The sequence below is a fragment of the Tachysurus vachellii genome, chromosome 3 (genome assembly GCF_030014155.1).
Source record: "Tachysurus vachellii isolate PV-2020 chromosome 3, HZAU_Pvac_v1, whole genome shotgun sequence".
In the NCBI taxonomy this organism is placed as follows: domain Eukaryota; kingdom Metazoa; phylum Chordata; class Actinopteri; order Siluriformes; family Bagridae; genus Tachysurus; species Tachysurus vachellii.
The window spans coordinates 9,115,711-9,137,406 of NC_083462.1; the positions used below are offsets into that span (position 1 = coordinate 9,115,711).

At 35.8% G+C, this 21,696-nt stretch overlaps 2 protein-coding genes across 3 annotated transcripts in view; one reads left to right on the plus strand and one right to left on the minus strand.

Annotated features, from left to right (window-relative positions):
* tmem64 (transmembrane protein 64) overlaps nt 1-4,746 on the minus strand; it is a 27,312-nt gene extending 22,566 nt beyond the window's left edge. Inside the window, exons 1-2 of one of the 2 annotated variants that reach the window (XM_060865656.1) lie at nt 4,650-4,746; nt 3,485-4,449 (exon numbers count right to left, since the gene is read on the minus strand). In XM_060865656.1, the coding sequence (XP_060721639.1) occupies nt 3,485-4,150 (666 nt within the window). In that variant the 5' untranslated portion in view covers nt 4,151-4,449; nt 4,650-4,746. Of the gene's footprint in view, nt 1-3,484 lie in introns of both variants that reach the window. The other variant, XM_060865655.1, reaches the window with a different exon arrangement.
* A 4,076-nt stretch (nt 4,747-8,822) lies between these two features.
* The window catches only part of necab1 (N-terminal EF-hand calcium binding protein 1), a 30,953-nt gene continuing 18,079 nt past the window's right edge, over nt 8,823-21,696 (plus strand). Inside the window, exons 1-5 of the mRNA XM_060864865.1 lie at nt 8,823-8,963; nt 11,074-11,098; nt 13,058-13,166; nt 15,706-15,731; nt 15,834-15,931. Of these exons, the coding sequence (XP_060720848.1) occupies nt 8,877-8,963; nt 11,074-11,098; nt 13,058-13,166; nt 15,706-15,731; nt 15,834-15,931 (345 nt within the window). The 5' untranslated portion in view covers nt 8,823-8,876. The remainder of the gene's footprint in view (nt 8,964-11,073; nt 11,099-13,057; nt 13,167-15,705; nt 15,732-15,833; nt 15,932-21,696) is intronic.

Here is a 21,696-nt window from a genome sequence, read left to right on the forward strand (position 1 = left end):
CTAAACACATCTCCGGCGCAGAATTTTTATTTAGCGCAATAAAAGATTTAAAGATTATAATTTGTTTGTGATCACATGAAACATTACAGTATTTCCATGAAACAGTTGCCACACACACACACACACACACAAACACACACAGTTTAGGAACCCCTCACAATTTCCATGATTTTCATTTATAAATATTTGGGTGTTTGGATCAACAATTTCATTTTAATTGATCAAATCAGTAGTGACAGTAGTGTTTATTGGATTAAAAGAAAATGTGCAACATGCATTAAAATGAAATTAGACGGGTGCATAAATTTGGGCACCCTTGCCATTTTGTTTATTTGAATACCTGCAACTATTTAGCACTGTTATATAGAGCACATTATATAATTTTTTCCCCCCCAGTAAGATAAGCTATGTTAAGTGAAATACTTCATGACAAAGGAGAATGTATTCTGTGGGGTATAACTTACAAAACTTACAACGTGCACCCAAAACTCCTTCCATGAATGTGACAGCCAACTTAATGCTGGTCATATTTGTGTGTGAAGTAACAAGGCATGGTTTTAACCTCATCATCATCATCATCATCATCTCCTCAGTACAAGAAACACTTAAATATTAGGTTTACATTACTTTATCATTTAATCTACAACCAGAAATTCTGTCCGAGCTGCTCTTACAGACAATTAATCCAACCTTGTCTGACTAATCAGATCAGAGATTAATCATAGAAATGAGAAATACAAAAACTGCTAACAATTCTGATTTAGCCAATACATTCTTGTTCTTCAATTGATTTTAATGGTTTTTTTAAAGCGATAGCGGTGCAAAATAAGGACAAACATTACAAAGACGTAAAATAGCTTCATCACACATCATCTCGTTAGCTTCCCCAAATGAGAGTAGAGACTAGACTATTATTACTATCTATTTATTATATATATATATATATATATATATATATATACACACACACACATCAACCCAAAGATGTCAGACCTGCAAAATCAGAGAAATGTTCATGTGCAGCATGTTCCTTTAAGGACCGTTTCTCGTATCTTGTTCTGCACAGTCGAGCAGCTAACGTGTGCACACAGATCTCTGCACCTTTTTGACCTTGCTAAGCCTAACTGCTGCTTCTTGTGTCTCACGTGTCAGTTAATCAAAAATTAATAATGCAGGCTACACATCACACCAGGGAGTAAAATTACTCAAAGCCCATTGCCATCATCCTACGTTTAGAACAATCATGCTGATCTTTATGAGTTTAATCAGATCACACCTAAGTCACCTAAACATCCCATAAAGACCAGCAGTGTTTAATTAAACAGAGTCAGAAATGAACACCTTAGCAAATATTAAACTTTTATATGTATTATATATCTTTATATATCTCTATCTTTATATATATATATAAAGAAAGGCTATTAATGTCAACAAATATCATCAGCTGAAACATGCTACTGTTGCCTTTGCTCTGACCTGAGACTAGTGACGGGTGAATAAACAAGATATTAGAGCAGCACATTTCAGACGATTCTTCGCTTCTACATACCTACCCCGAGGCAGAGATCCAATGAACCGGTTTGAGAAGCATTAAATCACATGCTGTGACATCACAGGTGAGAAGAAAAGCTGCATAATAAGCAGCCGGTTGCTTGTGTTACCGTGTTCAACTGATATTTATAATAATAGGACAAATCAACTAGAATGCTTTTAAAAAAGACCTTAAAATGGGACAAAATTTGGCATATTATTTTAAACAAAGTGACTCGCAGAAGGTCTTGTTCAAGGACCTGTCAGTGGCAGCTTGGAGGGATCAGGATTTGAACTTATAACAGAATTAATTAATTCAGAATCACAAACAGTAGGCCACATATGGAAACTATGAGAACTTGCAAAGTTGTATGAAAGGGATCAAGTGAAATTTGATTACTTTAGGCCTTTTTTACTACAACCTTTTGCCAATTATTAAAATCTAAAATTGATCAAATAACAATATTATGTACTTTTTATCCATTTATAGTTACATTCCAAGTTGTGGACAGTCTGTGAAACGAGATATTATTTCTGATATAAAAAATATCAACAGCCGTTCAGTCTCTTAGACTTTAAGACGGTTTGTTACCGAGAACCTACAAAAGCACAGAAATCATCATAACGATACATCGTTCTTTGTTAAATAAAAATATCCTTTTTAGTCGGTTTAATAGGTTTCGACGATGTGGAGTATCCATCCTTAAATTCCCTGTGATGGAGCTGTTACTATAGAAACAATATCATATTATAAGGAACACATCAATATGAAGATGTGATCTGAATGAAAGTTGGGCAAGATATTTCACTTCTCCTTTTGGTTCAAATTGTGGGTTTACAAATTTCCCTACTCCTTTTTCATATTTGCCTTCTTTAGCCACATATCTAATGATTTACAAATATATCATGAATATTATGAGCACAAAGGGCATAAATTCAGGGTGAAGGTTTGCACTTGAAGGTGTAATACGTGGCTTATACTTATGAAAGGGGTTGAAATCGCAGACAACGTTTAGATGATCATAATGACACGTTACGTTAATATTCTTGTCCTAATACATTACTGCTTTTATTGTAAGAATTTGCAGAGGCCCTTATATGACCGATATGCCATAAAATATATATATAAAAAAAAAATATTCTGACACCAAAAAAGGTATCTATGAAATCGTTCATGTTTTTTTGGGGTTTTTTTTTGGTAAGGAGACATTTATTTAACATTTTTGGAAGGAGTCTCCTGTGTCAGCACTTTGAAACTAAGTTCTACACCAAATAAAAGCCTTTCATTCAGAGGACTTTGTACCTTCTGTGTTCTCTGTACCATAACTGTGGACTGGAAAATAATCATCTCCTGTTTGGTGACAGGTAATCAGGCTAAATTCCTGTTTGTTGAATAAAGTACGCCCTGTTTAGTTTAATTACTCAAGGAGTCCTAATACACTGTTCTATTATTTAATAGTTGTGCCACATCTACAGTATAAACATAGCTATAACAGATTACAGGGTGTCATCCGTTCTAATTACACTTCAGGGTGCATCACATGATTTTTTTTTTTTTTGCACTTGCACTTGCACTTGCAAGACCATGCAATGGAAAAACTGCTCTGGTTTGGTTTTTGAGCAAAACCATTAACTTTCAATCGGCCACGTAAGTGGTGTTTAGGAAGTATTATTTCTTAGTATGCTGGATATTACAGCACTTTACTACACATATATATTATATATACATATACATACATATATACATATACATACATACATACACACACATATACATTATACATTATATATATATATATATATATATATATATATATATATATATATATATATATATATATATATATATATATATATATATATATATACATACATATATACATATATACATATACATACACACATATACATATATATTTCTGTGGTTTGCTGTAGGTTTTTCCAGATAACTCACCGAAAACACAGCATTCTGGAGGCCGAATGGGATGGGGGTCAGTCTGGCCAGAGCCACCACTTTGAGTCCGCTGCCTCCTTCGACTACACGGATGACAGCACTGAGCTGCTCGTTGTTCCCGACGCGGTTCAGCACCCAGCCGGACAGCAGCCGCCTGCACGCCACATGCGCAACCGAGGTACCGATCAGCACTCCCACCATCACCAGGCCCACTCCGGGCACGAAGCCGTACAGGTAACCTGCTGCCACGTTGAGGACCATGTAACCCCATCCGCAGGGGAACGACACTGTAATGAGACACACGATAAACAGCATTGCGCCCATGAGGCCATCCAAGCTCTCCACCCAGAGCAGTGCGTCTTTAAGGTACCGGCGCACAAGCGTGACCGAGAAGAAGCACGCGGCGGTCAGGACGCACGCCACCAGCGCGCTCTTGAAGCAACAGGTCGCAATGCAGCACGGACTCCTCAAGTCTGAAGGCTCTCCGGTGCCCAAAGCCTCCATATCCACCCTGCACGCAGCGCCTCGCTCTTCAAACGCGCTGCAGATCAGCAGGTCCATTTTCTCGCAGTCCACCGAATCCGGCGGCCGCTGCATCCACCGGTTCAGCTGGACGTGTCCTTTCCCCGCCGCGTGCTTCACCGATTTAAGCAGAAGACTCCACATAATCGCAGTGTTGAGAAAAGTGAATGTTTACAGTGGCTTCAACAAATGATGATGATGATGATGATGATGATAAATCAACGCAGTCTGGAACCACAGCACGACCTGCTCAGGATCAGCACATCCACGGGTTTGGGTTCATTCCCACTTCACAAGGACTCAGTAATAAACGCCATAACGTGACGTGACGCGCCGCAGCCCCTTCTGTATCCACCACGTCAACCATGTTTACATATAAACCATCAATGCAAATTCCGATCTGATGTGTTCTGGAACCAGAACCCTGGGTTTAATCCATCGCGCTGCGGAAAAAAAAGAAAATAAATTAATCAGAGCAAATGTCCAACTTTCACCAAACCCCCCCCCCGTTGCGCTGCGGCGCTCGGGTACAAAGTCCTGCTGCTGTGGTCCATCATTCCGCCTGAGCTGTTAGCTGTCAGGGTAGAAACACATGCAGAAACACACAGGAGGAAGAACCGCTTAAACAAACACTGAACCTCACCGTCGCACACAAGGCGCATTGAAACGCTGTTGATACAGCTGTTAATGTACCACTGTTTATTTCCCAGAATGCCACGCAACGCAACCACGTGGTACAACCTCACCGTCTCAAATCACGTGTCATCTTTTCATATCGCGAGAAGTCTCTCTCTCTCTCTCTCTCTCTCTCTCTCTCACCAGTCCTCTCTCTCTCTCTCTCTCTCTCTCTCTCTCTCTCTCTCTCTCTCTCACACCAGTCCTCTCTCTCTCTCTCTCTCTCTCTCTCTCTCTCACCAGTCCCCCCTCTCTCCCACCAGTCCCCCCCCCCTTTCTCTCCCACCAGTCCCCCTTCTCTCACACACACACACTGCCTTATTATTATCATCGACAATATTTAATGCAGTTAATTATTGCTATGCCTACAGCTAAACCTAACCCCAAACTTCACCTCAGAGGTCAATATATTTCTCAAGGTCAAACCAGCAATTTTTAGAAATAGAAATATCAGACACTTTTGACCTTGAGGGGACAGTTGTCTCGTCCCCAGGAGGTCATAACACACAAATATCACCTAGCCTTCTTGGAACGTTATGTGTTGCCCAAGATATAAAAACATGTCTACACACCTGCTAGTATCTCTCTGCCGTCTCCATCAGATGGAACAGACCACCATGTTGTAGATAATATTTAGGTGGTCTAGCTTCAACAGAGCAGTCACACTGACAGAAATTGTCAAGGAAGTGTGTGTTACACAATAGGAGTGTTGGGATTTTTAAGTCGTGTATATTTACTGTTCACTTTTATTAGACACACTTACTGTACCTTGATGTGTGTACAGTATGTAATGGACTATACTGCATTTTCAACATGCGCAATTTGTTATCTTTCATCAGCATCAGTCACCATTATTGACACAATATTACTGAAATATTCCTCAATTCAGTACTTATACTGTGTGTTTTAAAAGTCCATAATAAAAGTGACTGCTGTGCTGAGAATGATAAGAACTTATTGAGTATATTTGTCCTACATGCTCTGGAGAGTGGGTGGGAGAATTATTATCCTCTCTGCTGACTCCTGAGTGAGAGACGAACTGTTATAGAAGAGGAGGTAAGAAGGACTTATTAATGGAAGTGTTGTACTGAATGAAGACTGGCTGATGTAGTACATTTTTATTCGCTTGAAAAAGCAAATCTGCTTCAAGTTCCAAGTTAAGCCAAGTAAGCCATCCGAGAGAAATCAAGTTAATCAGGCCTGAGGTCGTATGAAGGACTCAACAGTAGTGACTGTCTATAATAGTACACAGCATAGGGTTAAATGGGTGTTGGTAATGATTACTAAATATGATAATAATAATAATAATAATAATAATAATAATAATAATAATAATAATACTAATAATAATAACAATAAGATTATTATTATTAATATTAATCTATTTTTATTTATTATTATTATTATTATTATTATTATTATTTCCTACTACTACTACTACTACTACTACTACTACTAATAATAATAAGATTATTATTATTAATATTAATCTTATTTTTATTTTTATTATTATTATTATTTCCTAATTAATGGTTTAGTTATTTGTTTATATATCAAAACAAATGATTTGTAAATGTAAACTGAGCTGCCGTTACAAGTTGATTAATTTATAATAAAAGCACAGCTCGAAGTATTGTATTCTATTGTATAGTATTGAATTATACCTCAGCAATTTGTCAATGTTACAAAGAATAAAATGTTATAATTCTGATCCACTTACAGTCACGTTTAATGTAATACAAAATCCAGAAATCAAGTGAGTTCCTGTTATTACTTCCATTATACCAGCTATGATCATTTTCCCCCTCAGCATTCTGTCTGTTTTTTCTCTGTTGGAATAAAAAAGAAAAGCCTCACTGTGTTAAGACACCTTAATTTTAAGTTTTACAGTATTTAATTTTTTTTCTATCCCTAACATTACTTTGTACTTTATTAGTATCAAGAAATTAACTCCGTACGCTCACATTTTATTGCATTTTTCAACCTGATAGTCTGTCCTTTCAAAAAAATGTAATAAAGAAATGTGAGATGTTATTGATGTTATTATTAAGATCAAGATTAACATAAATTTCACAGCAAAGTCTATCACATGCAGATCACACAAACACCATCAGTAATAAGTTTGAAAATGATTAGACTGCATTTTAAAGCTGTGTTTACACCATAATAGCATTAATATTGTAATTTACTAGTTATTTTTATAATTAAAATAAATTAATGTTTTTATTATTTATTACAAAGTGTTAACTATAGATAACTTATGGAAGAAGAATGCATCTGTGATGTAAGGTTATGTAAAGGTTATGCCAGAGGGATGAGCCAAAGTACTCTTAGGGGTTGTAGATCTTTTTTCCTTCTCAGATTGGACATCTCTTTATTTCGGTGCTTTGAATGCTGGAGCTTGGTTGATCTATTTTTATTGTTTTCTATGTTGCACAGAAGTAGAAACTTGATAATGATTCTGGAAAAAAAACATATTTACAACCCAGCATATTTAAAAGATTTACAGTAATCAATACAATATTTTCTTACACCACATAGTGGCGCCACAGTTCCAATTTCTACAGTAGAACTAAAATGTCTATAATATTCACAGAAGTGTAAATGCCATAAGATTTTTGTTATTTTATTTTATTATTATTTTTTTTTCATATAATATCATATAAGACCATGTGGAATTTGTTATTGACAAAAATATTTCCACTGAGCAATAAAAAGCTAAAAGCAAAGCAAATGAATCAGTGAAATAAACATATATTATAAAAAAAAATTCTGGACAATCAAAACACACAATTGTGAGCACACACAATGCTGCTGTTTTTTTCTCTGTATAGACTATATCATGGTCTGCATTGTTAGAAGCCTTAGGAAACCCAGTTCTCTCTCACTCACTCACTCATTTTCTACCGCTTATCCATCCGAACTACCTCGGGTCACGGGGAGCCTGTGCCTATCTCAGGCGTCATCGGGCATCAAGGCAGGATACACCCTGGACGGAGTGCCAACCCATCACAGGGCACACACACACACTCTCATTCACTCATGCACTCACACACTACAGACAATTTTCCAGAGATGCCAATCAACCTACCATGCATGTCTTTGGACCGGGGGAGGAAACCGGAGTACCCGGAGTGAACCCCCGAGGCACGGGGAGAACATGCAAACTCCACACACACAAGGCGGAGGCGGGAATCGAACCCCCAACCCTGGAGGTGTGAGGCGAACGTGCTAACCACTAAGCCACCGTGAACCCCGAAACCCGGTTCTTAGGTATTAAATTTAAGTGACAAATGAAAAGGTTTGCCCTTGATTTATTGTCTGTGTACTGACCTTTTCCACAAGTACTAACTCACTTTTAAAATGAATGCATTGTTTATTTATTTATGTATTTATTTATTTATTCATTTATTTATTAAACATGGTAGAATAAGCCCAATAAAGCAGGTTACATAAATGAAAGCCCAATTTACTGTTCTGTCCAGTGCCGATCTCCTCAGCATGGGGCAGTGTGAAACCTGCCCTCAAAGAGCCTCTATTAGTGATTGTTGCAGTTCCTGCAGTCTTTGATCACAAGGTGCAATAATAACTCTATGGAGTCTAAGTGGGGCAGAAAGAGTGATGACCCAAGAGTGCTGCCCTAAAATGCTGATAGTCAAATAGCAGCATTTCCATAAAAACAGCTTGTTACTCAAAATAGTAATGTAGAATTTCAACAGAGTTTAAAATGTATGATACACTGATGACACAAATGAGTATTGTGTAAAGATTAACATATGCTAATAACCAGGTGATATATGGCAGTTATAATTGATGATCTTCCATGACCCCTTCCATGGATGAACAACATCTGCATCAAATGATTACAACACAATAAGTTGATTTTATTTACTGCTCCTTAACATTAAATATGCATCTAATAGTATTCATATTGTTTACCAAACAGATATCTCCACTTTCCTCATCAATATCAAACTTCATCATGCAAAAATGTTAATGCTGGTGCTTAATTTATTAGAAAGTGTATTGCATGGAGCGCGCATTGAGACGAGGACGCGCACAGCGTCACCTGCTGCTGCCGCCGCGCGCGATTCCCACCGCAGCCAGTCGGTCTGTGCGCGTCCACGTGAAAGAGTGTGTTCAGAGAAGAGCAGTGGACATCAAGGCTCTGTTATTCTGATATAAATCTCTTAACATGGATTGCTCCGAAGAGGTGCAGTCACTTTCGGATGAAACTGGCACTCCGGTGGAGTTAAAGAAGGGAATGTCCATATTTTTAGATGTAAGTACTTCCTTTATATTTCTATGATAAAAAAAATAATTGATGGCTCCATGTCGGTTTATGGTTAATGATGACAATTGATGTTATTTAAGGGGAAAAAAAAAACACTTTTTTTAGGGTCATATGGAGAATATATAAAAATAACTAGATCAAATTTCATTCATTCATTCATTCATTCATTCATTCATTCATTCATGCATCCATCCATCAATTAAACATTTTTCCACTGTACATACAACTGTCTTTATTCTATATGTGTTCATGTCTTATCAATGCCATTCTGTTCACACTGTGGAGCTCCTGTACTAGAACAAATTCCTCGTATGTGAAAACATACTTGGCAATAAAGATCTTCCTGATTCTGATTCTGAAAGTAACCCAGATTGTAATATATTATGTCCTATTGTAATAAATAACATTTAAAAAGCTGACTACAGATTGGATAAAAATGTAGATTTGACATTAGTTTTCTTTTTCTCAGTTACATTTATAGATTTATTTATATATTTTAACGTGTGGCGGATCTGCTCATCTGATTTTTTGTTCAGCATTCTCATCTGTTACCTGCCCTTAGCTCTTAATTGATCATGAAGCTAAACAAGATTTTTGCATATTTTATAAGAAATCCTTTAAGGTTTATTTGTTTAACAATAGGTGGGAAAGTAACATGCTACATTAGGGTAATTTGTTAAGTGTATGTTGTAGATCAGTGTAGTTGTTGGGGTTTTCCATGCTGTGAAGGTGATGTGTTGAATGTCAAGTGTTAATATTCAATAAGAATTTACTAAATTCTATTACACTCTAAAGTTTTTTAAACTTTCATTGTTTGAAACCTTTGAAGAAGACTTTAAACTCCTCCCACAATAATGTCACTTCATATATCTTTCTGACAAAAAGCTTTCTGACATAAGTCCCTTTTCCCTTATGTTAATTTTCAATATAAACCATATAAACCACACTTACTGGAGTGTAAAAACTTTATTCTATATAAAAAATAAATTCTATGTTTTTTCAATATTTAGATAAAAAAAATCTTCCAGGTGACCCGTATTCATGACATTTTATACATTTTATTCAGAAATCATTTTTCTATTTTAATTCTGCAAAACAAAAACATACAGTATAGACAGACAGTCTATACTATATACTATAGACAGTACAGTTTTTTCATTGCAAGAAATGTTATTTTAAAATGTATATGTAGATTCAAAAAACTGTAAGATTATTGTTGGATATATGTAAGATTTGAAAACAACACATAGTGTTTTCCGGTTTAAAAATATCTGTTCCGTAAATGTCTTCTCTCATGAACCAAATTTCCAAACCCAACAGATTTTGTCTTTTGTTAAATATGCAAATGTGTGTATAATTAAATAGATGATTCCTCATTTACATAAATTAAAAAGTTCCAAAACAAGTAATTACATGCTTCACCTGTAGTGTCTTTAGACAACCCTCTCCTTTAGACAGTCCTCTGAACACTGAAATTATTTAGCTTTATTGGATTATATTTCCCAAAAGATTAAATGTAAATTCATACATTATCTCTGTAATCCAGACAGTGGCAGTAAACCTGACTCACCCTCCACTGCACAGAATACAGATATTCTCCAAATCCAAGTACCTTTTAATGAAGTCATGTTTAAAATATTACTTTGGAAATATTGGTTAAATTAATTTAGGTTAATAATTTCACTAATCACTACTGTATCAGTGGCACATAGTTGTGTTTTTTAGCATTACTTGTCTCTGGAGGAAGCTAAATGTAGCACACTTTTGGCATGCCGACCATGATATAAATATTAAGAGTGTGAGTACACTTGCTGGGAAATAAATGTCTAATTAATCGAGTCTTACTGAGCTTTGGGACTACACTTTCTTCTAAATCTGTTCTCATCCTAGCTCTCGCTTATTAACTTCAGACACTGATGTCCCAAGAGCATTCTGGCACAAAGCGGGCATCACATGAACTACTCTGTCTCAAATCACATAAACTTATTTTAACACAGTGAGGCTTTGATGTAATAGGGTCTAGCCGTGCCTTTTTATAGAATGAATGCATTTTACTGTCAATTCCTGTCCTCTTACCGTGACATACTTTCTTTTTCAGATCCTAAGGAGAGCGGATAAAAATGGTGAGACATAAAGAGTCCTTTATGCATATGGATGGTTTACATAGTCCAATCACTTATCTAATAAACTGTCTATCTTAGTGTATGTGATGCATGCGGCTTTACAGCCTCCAATTAGCATCGTCCCTTTGAATGCTATTGGCCGGTAGTCATGGAAACACACTGGACCGTCCACACCATGTTTATTATCAGTCAATATTTCAGATGAAGAATTTGGCACAAAATAAAATGTCATTGTGTCCCTTCAAAGAATCTCAGTGATCGTTTAAATATTGCCAGCCATGACTGAGGCTGATCATGTGGAAGTGTTGATCGAATTGAATTTTAGATTTTGCAAGGATGCTCCAGTGCCAAGGTTTTGTAAAAGTCTTCAGGATTGGATTCTGCAGTCAATTTCTTTTTCTTTAAACAATAAGAGAGGCAGAAAAGGGAATGTTATATAGCTTCTATAATGTATGTGACAAGAACAAACTGTTTAACTAATTAGATGTAACAATAAATGAAAAAAATCATTCTGTAATTAATTAAAATTACGAAATTTGTTGCGTAAATCATTTCTGGTCAGTGTTAATGGTAAATACTCAAGGCACAGAATCAATATGGGAAAAGCTAATTATACTCTTTAATTATCCATAATGATATTAAATGTAATATTCTATATAATATCATATTATAATATCATATAATATATATATATATATATATATATATATATATATATGTATATATATATATATATATAATAGTGAGCTGAGTCCTGCATTATTTTTGGACCAAAAAAAACATATTACATGTATCATACAAGGGGCCACTCACAAGACATTGGAGTTATGGCTTAAGTGAAAGATTAATTACTCTTTAATTATCTACTGCAAAATAAATCTGCTATCAATTTCTCAATAAAAAAGATTTTTCTTTTTATTTGTATCAAATAAAAAAACACCTTCTGAGTGACGTTCTAAGAAAGTTCACACATATGGCGAGTCAGTGACTAATTTTAGTATATAGAATATTATATTTAATACTATTATAGATACATGTATAATCTAATGATATTATAGATATTATGCTACAGCGTTTTTCCTGTATTGATCTTGTGACTTGAGTATTTACCTTTAACAGCTGACCAGAAATGGTTCATGCAACAAATATTTGCCAAGACATTTTTTATTCAATAAAAGTTGATAGGTTTTATTCATTTATTGTTAAATTTAATTAGTTAAAAAGTTGTCACATACATTATGCCCATTATATCAATCCCTTTTCTGCTTCTTTTACTGTTTAAAGAAAAAAAAAAAGAAAAAAAAAAGAAACTGACTGCAGAATCCTTTCCTGAAGACTGGAGCATCCTTGCAAAATTTTGAAATAAACATCTCACAAAATAAACTCCAATATACCCATGCTTCCTCACATTTCTGTCCCATAACATAAAAAAAGTAGTAATAGGAACGTCTTCTGGCAGCTTCACGGTAGAGCGACTGAAGACTTACAGTGATTAAAATCACTGCATATGTGAATATAGCTTAAGATAACACAGCAATGATTTCCTAGTCTTTCAACTAAGCACCCAGTGCTCCGCCTCCTGTCAAGCTTTCCATCACTCCTCTCCTGATTTTTGTCTTCTTTTGTTCATTTTTGTTTTTAAATTAGTGGTTGTGGTACACAACGTCTGTGCGACTTCTATTTTAAGGGCACACTTGTATGACTCACTGCTGATGTTGTGTCACCATGTGCAGACATACCTGAGGCCACAGAGACATCACAAGCTTCATGCTGTTGCTTTTGCATTATCACAAACCGTCTGAGTGTTTAATGTTCACGTACGTAGTTATGATTAAAAGAAACGTTGCATTCTCTCCTAGCCGAATGCCAGAAATGTAAATGTAGATACATGTGTGTATTTTGTACAGGTGGCCCTGTGCAGTAGGAACAAATGTTTAAACACTGTGTTTACTGTTATAGATGATGGGAAGCTGTCTTTTGAAGAGTTTAAGGCTTATTTCTCAGATGGAGTTCTGTCAGGAGATGAATTGAAGGAACTCTTCCATAAGATCGATACCCATAATACAGAGTAAGTAACGGCCAACTAACAATTTTTCAAAAAATATACTTTACATACACATAATGTACATTTAACGCTGCAAAATTGTGAAACCTCCTGCATGTAACCTCCTGCTTTGGCTGCATAGAAACAGAATTTTATGCTTATTGATCCGATGAATAATTCAGAGGATTTAGTCTTTACTCATATATACTCAACTGCAGAAATATGGGAGCCCTTTAATAGAAATAGGCACACAATGTTCATGAACATTACATAGAACTTGTCAGTTTTTTAGGCAATATTATTTTCTATCAATAAATTGTAAAATGCTTGATGCTCCGCATGAATACATGAAAGCAAAATTCTAATTTTCATTAAAAAAATCATACTTTTCTTACACGGCTCTCATTCTAAGGAAACTTTGTTATTACCTTTGACAAAAAACCAAAAAAAAAAACAGATGTAAAATAGTGAAAATGACTGAATTGTGTGTTCTAAGGCAGAACATGTGTGTATAATCTCATCATCACCATTATAATGCAACACATAGATTGAAGAACACACAGGAAGCATAAAAAACAGCATAAGATGGTGTACAGTAAGGGTCATTGATAAAATGTGGTAAAAAGCAAATGAGAAAACACCGGGTAGAGACAGGATCAAAACTTGACATGCATCGTCATGGGAACGCCAATGGTGATGTAATGTTTTGGAATCAAAAGGTGGGAATTGATGAATGTTTTTTTATGTATCAGGCAAATTCTTAGGTGGACCCAAAAATTCAGAATCAGAATTTAAATAGAATTTAAAAATAATTTCAACAATATCGACAATTGCAAACTTTTCGAGATGGTTGCAGCCCTGCAAAAACCTCATGAAGCAACATCGTAACATCATGTAATCAATTTTCAACACATCAGCAGTGTGTTTGGTGAAAGAAAATAACTGCCTATGATGGAATACTGTATCCTCTAAACCTCCTAGGTCTATTGTGATTGTATAAAAAAAGGGAAGTATGAAAAATATTTTAACCAAAAAACACGTTGCCTCTACCAGGATGTTGGCTGTAAATATCTTATAACACATTCAGAAATCGATTCATGAATTCACAAGCACCCAGACATGCTTGTGGTTATGTTTCGAGCCTCCTGTCTGCCAGCAAATGCCACGAACCGAGACTCTGGTATGAATATTATCCATGGTGATTGAGATCCCTTTTTGTCCTGAAACACTGTGGACTTGCCCTGAGATCTATCGACCATAGCAGACATGGTCATATCATCATATCTGATAGTGTCTGTGTGTCTGTATGACTGACTTTAAATCAAAGAAAGGGAGAGGTAATATTTCCATTTTCTTTCAATGGGGCTTGAATGGGGCTTAAAAATGGTTCAGTGTAGAGCATTTTGCTTTATGATATGAAACATCTCTTTGAGCTAAAATTCTAGAAATCAAGGAAATGAATACTATTCACAGGACGGTTTTATTCAAAGCACGTGTGTCTGCATTGTTCACATATCAGAATTTTAAATGACGTTTGAATTAGAACATCTATTCTGCTTATGCATGTTAATATATGTTGATCTGGCTTACAACCCCATGTGATTGAATTTCTCATCATTTAAGTCATCATGGTTTCCATAGCAGCGAATCCTGTACTGATTTGCAGGCACTTTGTAACAGGGGCTGCTGGAAAAATGCCTCTTTATAATGGTGCAGGAAGATTTTAGGATATAATAAAAGGATGTAGGATAAAAGAAAAAAAAGTAAAAAAAGAAAATATTTGTGCCTTTGAGGAAAAACTGTAATGTAGGATTCATGGATTTATACAGGGAACAGTTTACTATATGTATGGGTTAGATCATATAACTATATACATAGCATATATGCTGTAGCATATAAATAATAGAAATAAATAATTATGAAATAATTTTAGGTTAATGAAGAAAAAAGATGCAATTGGTATAAAAAAAAAAATCACTCCATCTTCAGTAAAAGCTTTGGTCTGTGTAGCAGTGAATCTAAGAGTGATCCAGGGAACATTGTAAGGTATAACGAAGGTATATGATATACCAGGAAAATGGGAGGAATACAGAGAAGACTGAGGAAACCCACACAAACTCAGTAAGAACATGAACAATTCTGCATTGACACCATCAGTGTTCATTTTTCAGTTCAGTCTCTACACTCATCTCAAACTGTTTTGTAATTGTACTTTATGTCTTGCCTGTTGTTCTGTGTCAAACCAAAGACCTAGAAAAACACAATTTCGATGTATACATTCTATACAGAGGAATGAAACTCTAATAAACCCTCCCAATAAACCCCCCCAATAAACCCCCTACGATAAAACCCCACATGTCTTGCCCTGACTTGAACTCAAGCTCAGGATTGAAACAGGATCCCTAAAGCTGTGAGGCAGCAATGCTACCCATTATAGTTTTTTTTTTTTTCTAATGGAAATTGTTTTCTCTGTGCAGTTTCACATCATGATGTTAATGAATCCGTGGACAGTTGAAATGAGTAAATGATCTTTCTTTTTTTTTTTTTTTTTTTTTTTTTTAAGCAATGTGGACACAGAAGAGCTGTGTGGTAAGAAAAGCTATATTTTTAATGCAACATATTACTAGTGTTATTATTCCCAGAGAACAACACAGAGTTTTTCATATCTGTCATCTTTTGTGTTATGTGTAGAATACTTCTCTCAGCATCTTGGAGAATATGAAAATGTTCTTGCTGCCTTAGAAGACTTGAACATCTCTATATTGAAAGCTATGGACAAAACCAAAAAGGTGAGCAATTATCCTGAATTTCATCCTTGCAGAAGGTGTAAGAGTAGACGGACATTTCTAAGCTCAAAACTCAAAGAGTATGTGCTTCTTCCTGGAACCGAGTATTTAATTTTTAATTCCTAACTAGTACCGAAGTCACTTTAACACATCTGTCCATAAAGCTTTTGTTGCCTGCTCACGTTATTTTTTGTACTAATAAGAGGTTTGTATCTTGTGACAGAGCCTTTATAATTTCACTGTCAAAGTAGCTTGCGTGCTGGAAATCGTCTGCAATTTAACAACCCTGTCAAACCCTGTATGACGATTAAAAGATTCTTCTTCCTAATCTTGTGGATGTTTTGCTCCTCAGCTACAATCTTCCTCAGTAAAGTGTTGAATGAATTTGCTCTTTTTTATATCCAAATGAAACAAATCCGGGGGCACGGTGGCTTAGTGGTTAGCACTCACTCCTCCAGGGTTGGGGGTTCGATTCCCGCCATTGCCTTGTGTGTGTGGAGTTTGCATGTTCTCCCCGTGCCTCGGGGGTTTCCTCCGGGTACTCCGGTTTCCTCCCCCGGTCCAAAGACATGCATGGTAGGTTGATTGGCATCTCTGGAAAATTGTCCGTAGTGTGTGATTGCGTGAGTGAATGAGAGTGTGTGTGTGTGCCCTGTGATGGGTTGGCACTCCGTCCAGGGTGTTTCCTGCCTTGATGCCCGATGAAGCCTGAGATAGGCACAGGCTCCCCGTGACTCTTGTGCCTCTGTGCCTGTTTTTGCTGAGTCTGTGAGCAGATTCCCTCTGGAATCTCCTGGTAGCTTACTATTTTATATATTACACAACACTGAAGGTTTTTCTTGTGAATGAAGATGAGAATGAAGCTTATAAATCTATAACAAAAATTCTGGAAAAGCCACCAGCTTGATACTGTCACACATTCTTCTCTGCCCACACACACACACACACTCACTCAGATAGCAGAACCTCTGTGAATCTATTCGAATTATGGATGCATGGATTTGACGTGTCATTTTATAATATGATTCATTTAGCATTTGAAAATCTGATTTTAGATATTTTAATTAGATATCTGGTCGGTATAAACATTACAGCGTACAAACTGCTAGATACTGACTTGAAATTTGCAAAATATTCTCGTCACCGTTACATAAAGATGCAGTGATAAGGGATGTTGTGCTGTAATTAAGCGGTGCAACCTGCCAACTACTGGTGGCTCTAATTGCCCTGTTTGGAGTGCAGTGAAAATAAACTCAGCTGATTTAAATTCAATTGGAAATAATTTCCTATTAAAGGTGATGCATTTTTGTAACATCAAACACATTATTGTAATGTACACAATAGCACACCTGTGTCAGGAGTTCATTACAAACATTGGTACATCGCGTTGATTAACAGATCAATAAACCTTCAATCACTCTTACTTCTAATACTATAAAAAACAATCTTCTCCTTTGATATTTTTTGTGTTTATTTCCATGCTTAATGATGCACTTCTGTGCATTCGTATTACTGAAATTACCTTCCTTATCCGTGGTGCATGATGAAAGGTCGAGCCGTTACAGCGTTCAGGTATTAAGTGTACACTTTAATCACATTGACACTTAGCTGTGTTCAGTTATGGCTGTGTTAAGATAAAAGATTTGCTGAACACTACCTCAGACTCCACACGTCTGTATTTCAGGCAGCGAGTTAAAGTTTTTGAGCCTTTGATTATAGTGACTCATGTCAGCAATATACAGTTTAATGAACGGTGTCGATTGAACGACGGATGCGTGCTCTCTCTCTTTTACGTGGACGACATGATTAGCAATGGACAAAGAGAAGTAATAGTAGAAAGAGACAATTTAGCTGTAATATTCAGCAACAACAGCATGCTTAGTGTTACACCAAGTTTCAATGATTATAGAGTTTTTTGTGCTATTTTGGACAAAACTACTTGAACTGCTGATCGATGCATGTGAATTAAAGGAGGCTTTGGCTAAACGAATTGTGATGATGACATCATGTGACACATCTTGGCCCAAATCTACAGAAAATCAGTGGTCATTCTGAAACATCACAAGCTCCTCTAAATATAACAGAGTTTGCTTGATGTAATGTTCATTTCTGCTGTAAATCTATTAAATCCTGAAGGGTCTAACTAAAGCATATTATTCAGTGACTACAGTTAAACTCTTAGGAAAGTGAGTCTCAGTAGTTTAAGTGGTTATTTTTTTGTTGATTTTACCTCTAAATGATAAAATACTGCATATACTGTATATGATCTATTCTTTACAATTCGACAGCCAACACATATAAATGCATAGTCTTTTCACTGTTCCAGTAATGAGTAATTGGGGTGAAGCAATCATGGGTTAAAATAAAATCCTTCATGAATAACAACTAGACTTGCAGTATTAAACAAGAAAAGAGAAAGATACAGGATTACAACGCTCGAAATCACAGTGTAACACTTATAATCTAGGTATGAACATTAATATTGAGTGTTTTGTTGGAACAGCACTGATTAAAAAAAGAAAGGAAACAGCAAACGTTCATGAAAAGTATTTAAATGCTGTGTTCACACTGTAACTGGAGTGATATTTTAGCACCGAGTTGTGAAAATCTATATTAGAGAGTAAAAGAGAACACAGCCAAACAACAACAACTCTGTTTTCTGTATCGAAAAAAATGACTTCAACCTGCAATAATATCTAGAATTAAATTATACCCAGAAATACAGAAATTACAGACAGTGGAGGATACTCGGGAAACAGTGACATGATCATTGCTCAATTGCACAAACCCCTCAGGAAGAGGAGTAGTTTTCTATTGCAATAAGGAGTTTAATGAACAATCGTATCTTCACTGTCGATGAAATGAGTTATAGCTCAGTACAAGCTGATTATATTAAAAACGGGATTTCATGCCTCTCGTGCCCATGTATCAGCAGGTCATGAAGATACTTTCCTGCCAGTAATCATAAGTTATTACAGGAGATCATTACAATCTACTGTTGATTGAGTCATGGCTCAGTAGGGGAGGCTATCTGAACAAGAGAGAAAAGGCAACAGCAATATTGCAGCAAATGATTCAGTCATGTAAGTCAACAGTGTACATTGAAGCTAACCATCACACTTAAAGGGTTCATTGTGAAGTGTGAAGCAAAGATTAAAAATAAATATAAAATATGTAAAAGTCTTCTTCCACTTTTGGCTTTTCCCTTTAGGGGTCTCCACAGCGAATCATCTGTTTCCACCAAACTCTATCTTCGTCATCCTCTACCTTTGCACCAATTACCTTCATGTCCTCATTTAACAAATCCATATATCTTCTCTTTGTCCTTCCTCTTGACCTCTTACCTGGCAGCCCCATCCCCAACGTCCTTCTACCAATATAAGCATCTCCCTCCTCTGTACATGTCCAAACCATCTCAATCTATCCTCTCTGACCTTGTCCCTAAAACAGCCAACCTGAGCTGTCCCTCCGATGTGTTCCTAATCCTGTCCATCCTCGTCACTCCTAAAGAGAACCTCAACATCATCATCTCTGCTACCTCCATCTCTGCCTCATGTCTTTTCCTCACTGCTACAGTCTCTAACCCATACAGCAGAGCTGCTCTCACTACTGTCTTCACCTTTCCTTTGATTCTTGCCGACACTCCTCTGTCACACAACACTAAAATATGTAAACTTATAAATGCCAAATAGTGATTAAATAAGAGACAGAATAATAATAATAATAATAATAATAATAATAATAATAATAATAATAATAATAATAATAATAATAATAGGGGGGCACTTTGGCTTAGTGGTTAGCACGTTCGCCTCACACCTCCAGGGTTGGGGGTTCGATTCCCGCCTCCGCCTTGTGTGTGTGGAGTTTGCATGTTCTCCCCGTGCCTCGGGGGTTTCCTCCGGGTACTCCGGTTTCCTCCCCCGGTGCCTTGATGCCCGATGACACCTGAGATAGGCACAGGCTCCCCGTGACCCGAGGTAGTTAGGATAAGCGGTAGAAAATGAATGAATGAATGAATGAATGAATGAATAATAATAATAATAATAATAATAATAATAATAATAATAATAAAATTAAATAATAAAGTGAACTCTGCTAAAGTGAACACAGCCTCCGTTATCAGCAATAAACAAAGCACCAGCAAAATTAGCTAGCAAATCAAACTGTTTGAGTTTCAGTAGCTTGCTATGTTTGTTAGCTAGCTAAAAGAATCCATTTATTTTTGTCACATATACACATATTTTTTCAGATATCCTGACTTTGGAGTTGGGGTCAGGGCACAGATAAGGTCAGCCATGATACAGCTCCCGGAACTAAAACAATTAACTAAAAAAGGAACTAAAACTATGTTAAAAATTCACTTCATTCAAAAATTTTATTTATTATAGATTTTTTTTCTCAGCCAACATGATTTGTATCAAGTATTTACAAAAAAGAGTCTGCACTTTCACCCTAGTTCAGGATCTTCATCTTCTTCCTCATCTTAGTGCTAACATCCTTGTGAGACTTTTTAACGTAAACAGCTCTTGTTAATACTACACGAATTGATCACACTCACTCTATACTCATATACTTGATTAGTAGATTAAGATACTTGTTTAAAATAAATTTAGCATAAACGATGAAATCACATTTTAATATGAAACGTATTATGTTTATGTAAACTATACATAAAAGTTTCTCTTAAATCTAAGTAAGTGTAACGATGCTTAGTGTAATGATGTTCTCACGCTAAGCACATATAAAACTTTTTTATGTGTTTATGTATATTTTTGGTATTACCTTAACATATAAGACAATATTTATTCTAACAGGCAACTGCTACCACCTATCACACATACACACACATCTGAAGATTAATGCAGAGCTTTCATTAGTTTTAAACATCAAGATATTTGAGTGCAATATCATACAATGATTCAATTCAATTCAAATTTATTTGTATGGCGCTTTTTACAATTGACATCGTCTCAAAGCAGCTTTACAGAACATAAACATAGAACAAAAGGTTATTATAAAGAATCATATAAAGATTAATATTATACAAAAACTCAAGATTAATATTAGATAGATTTCAAAGTATTTGTATTTATCCCCAATGAGCAAGTCTGAGGTGACTCAGGCGACTGTGAATGGAAGGAAGAAACCTTGAGAGGAACCAGACTCAAAGGGGAACCCATCCTCATATGGGTGACACTGAAGGGTGTGATTATAAATATACAGTCTGCAAATGTTGTACTGATGCAAAAAAACCACAAGGACTCAAGGCGTCTCCTCTTTAGGATCGCAGAGTCTAACTAGAGCTGGTAGATCTCTAGATGCCTCAGCATTCTCACAGTGTCTGCCTCATCTCAGTTGAGGTCCAAAATCTTCATCGCACGGAAGACAGTCGGAGCTGGCACAGTTCCTGAATGAGTATCAGTGAAATGCTGATATCTTCAGTGGTTTTCAATCGCTTCATTTACATATCATTATTTATTTCCTTTGAGGGACTTAAAATGAAAAAAAAAAAAGACACTGACACTAAATTTTGGCATCTGAAATCCTGGAACTGCTTTATTTTTTTTTTTATTAGGTCTTGCACTTGAATTATTTCAAATGAGCACGAATTGCTCAGTCTTTTAAGGTTATATGCATTAATATTTTTCTACTCTGTAACACTGATGAAAAAAAATAAACGTAGCAAAATTGAATATTTTATTAAAATAACAAGTAAAATGTAAAGAAAAATATATTTTTTAATTGAATAGTGCTGGTAAGTCAAA